General features: G+C 68.1%; 1 protein-coding gene across 1 annotated transcript in view; it reads left to right on the top strand.

The window, feature by feature from the left end:
- Positions 1-2,054, top strand: part of Nkx3-2 (NK3 homeobox 2) — a gene marked incomplete in the record, with an annotated part of 2,886 nt that extends 832 nt beyond the window's left edge. Inside the window, 2 exon segments of the mRNA XM_013503305.1 lie at positions 1-161; positions 1,429-2,054. Of these exon segments, the coding sequence (XP_013358759.1) occupies positions 1-161; positions 1,429-1,955 (688 nt within the window).
- Positions 2,055-2,260: the final 206 nt, after the last annotated feature.

A 2,260-nucleotide genomic window follows, 5' to 3' on the forward strand; every position in this document is an offset into this window, starting at 1 on the left:
GGGCCGGCGGCGCTGCACCGACGCGCCGGGAGCCGGCGGCCCGGGCCGCGGCGGGGGGATCCTGGGCCTCGAACCGCCCGCCTGCGAGCTGCACGCAGCCAAGGACCTGGAGGAGGAAGTGGCGGGCCGCAGCGACAGCGAGATGTCTGCCAGCGTTTCAGGTACGCTGCGGGCTTCGGCAGAGGGGACTGGGCTGGGGCGTGTGGACGAGGAGGTCGCCAGGCCAGGAGAGTGTCCAGCTGTGAGCTCCCTGAGCTGGGGTCTCGATTCTGGCCCGGTCCCAAAGCTCTCCCACTAGCGAGGTCTGCTCTTATCCCGAGCCGCGGAGAGGACAGGGGGGCTCCTCCGAGCCAGTCCTCGGGAACGCCCTGGACGGGCTTGGGAGAGAACCACTGCGAGGGGCTTGGTGTTCATCACCAGTGCTGACTGGGGCTGTCCTCAGTCCCCTAAGCTGGAAGAGTTCAGAGGCCTCAGAAAGACTGTGGCTTTGCCCGGGTCCAGACACCCTAAGGGCTGGAGGGCCCAGGACCCATCCCGGTAACCAAGAAAAGTACCGAGAGTCTCGAGCTTTAACTGAGCCAGCGCTGAGGAGCTACAGAGCCGCGCATCTGGGGAAAGGACTGGTCGAGAGTCCCGGCCCCCAGGGCTGAGGACCGGGAGCAGGAGAGCAGAGGCCCTTCTCCCGGTGGGACCCAGGAGAGGGGCCTCCTCAGCCACAGGCGCCGGCACAGTTCTCGGTAGAAAGACCTGAGCGCACATCCTTCGGGTTCGAAGCCGCGGTAGGCCTCAGACTGCCCCAAAGCGGGGCCCTCTCTCCGGCAGGGCTGTGAGCAGGAGGGGCGGAGAGTGGGAACTGCTGCCGAGCTGGTGTCAGAGCAGGAACCCCCTCATCACCCGGCCCCGGGGCTCCTCTCACAGCCTTCCAGGCGCGGAGAGAAGCCTTCCAAGGCCTGGCGCGGCAACCCGGGGCGGCTGGAGAAGACTCCATCTGTCTCTGGCCCCACGATCCGCCCGCCTACCTTCAGTGCAGCTAAGGCATGAGTGCTGCGGATAAGGCTCGCGCGCGGGTCACGCTGGGAGTCGGGTGAACCCCAGCGGGGAGACAGAAACTCAGGCTAAAGCGAAGTGCTGAGGGCAGAGGGCTTGGAGGATGCTCAGGCCCGGAGCCCCGCGCCTCGAAGGGAACCGGAGCCCAGAGCGCGCGGGAGCGCGTCCTGCACAGCGCCGCACTGGCTCCGGGGTTGGGTCGGTGGCCGGCGAGGGACGAGGCCTAGATGTCAAAGCGGGAGGAACAGAGCCTCCCTGCCGCTTCGCTGGGAGCAGAGTGTATTTCCGCCCCAGTGTGCCCGAGGGGCCCGTGCAGCAGAAAGGCAGCCTCAGCTTTGCGCGTCTGACAGTGCCTTGTTTTTGTTCTCACGGGGTCCGCAGGCGACCGCAGCCCGAGGGCCGAGGACGACGGCGTGGGCCCGGGAGGTGCACACGCGCCGGGGCTGTGCGGCGGGGCCGGCGGCGGAGCGGCGGGCGCGGCGGAGCAGGAGGAGGAGGAGCCCGCGGCGCCCAAGCCGCGCAAGAAGCGCTCGCGGGCCGCCTTCTCGCACGCCCAGGTCTTCGAGCTGGAGCGCCGTTTCAACCACCAGCGTTACCTGTCCGGGCCGGAGCGCGCCGACCTGGCGGCCTCGCTGAAGCTCACCGAGACGCAGGTGAAGATCTGGTTCCAAAACCGTCGCTACAAGACCAAGCGCCGGCAGATGGCCGCAGACCTGCTGGCGTCGGCGCCCGCGGCCAAGAAAGTGGCCGTAAAGGTGCTGGTGCGAGACGACCAGAGACAGTACCTGCCCGGCGAGGTGCTGAGGCCACCCTCGCTTCTGCCGCTGCAGCCGTCCTACTACTACCCTTACTACTGCCTCCCGGGCTGGGCGCTCTCCACCTGCGCAGCCGCCGCGGGCACCCAGTGAGCGGCGGCGGAGAGGCGGCGAGGATTCCCGCGCCCAGCTCGGAAGGGGCGGCCGCGGACTGGACCGCTCTTCGCCGGGGCGCCCGAAGGAGGGGACACGCGGAGGATGGAATCCAGTTCTGGCTGGCTCACGGCACGTGTGACCTGGCGGTGGCGGAGCAGAGCCTGCGCAGAGGCGCCTTTCTCTAATTTGGACGGAGGCTCTCTATGGCCCGAGGGCCCTGCTCGCCCCTCACCTGCCTGCAAGCCCCTGGACACTATTTATTACCACGACAATGTAGGATTTGGATTTGGATTGTGTCTGCC

The sequence above is a fragment of the Chinchilla lanigera genome, unplaced genomic scaffold, assembly GCF_000276665.1.
Source record: "Chinchilla lanigera isolate Chin_1 unplaced genomic scaffold, ChiLan1.0 scaffold00079, whole genome shotgun sequence".
In the NCBI taxonomy this organism is placed as follows: domain Eukaryota; kingdom Metazoa; phylum Chordata; class Mammalia; order Rodentia; family Chinchillidae; genus Chinchilla; species Chinchilla lanigera.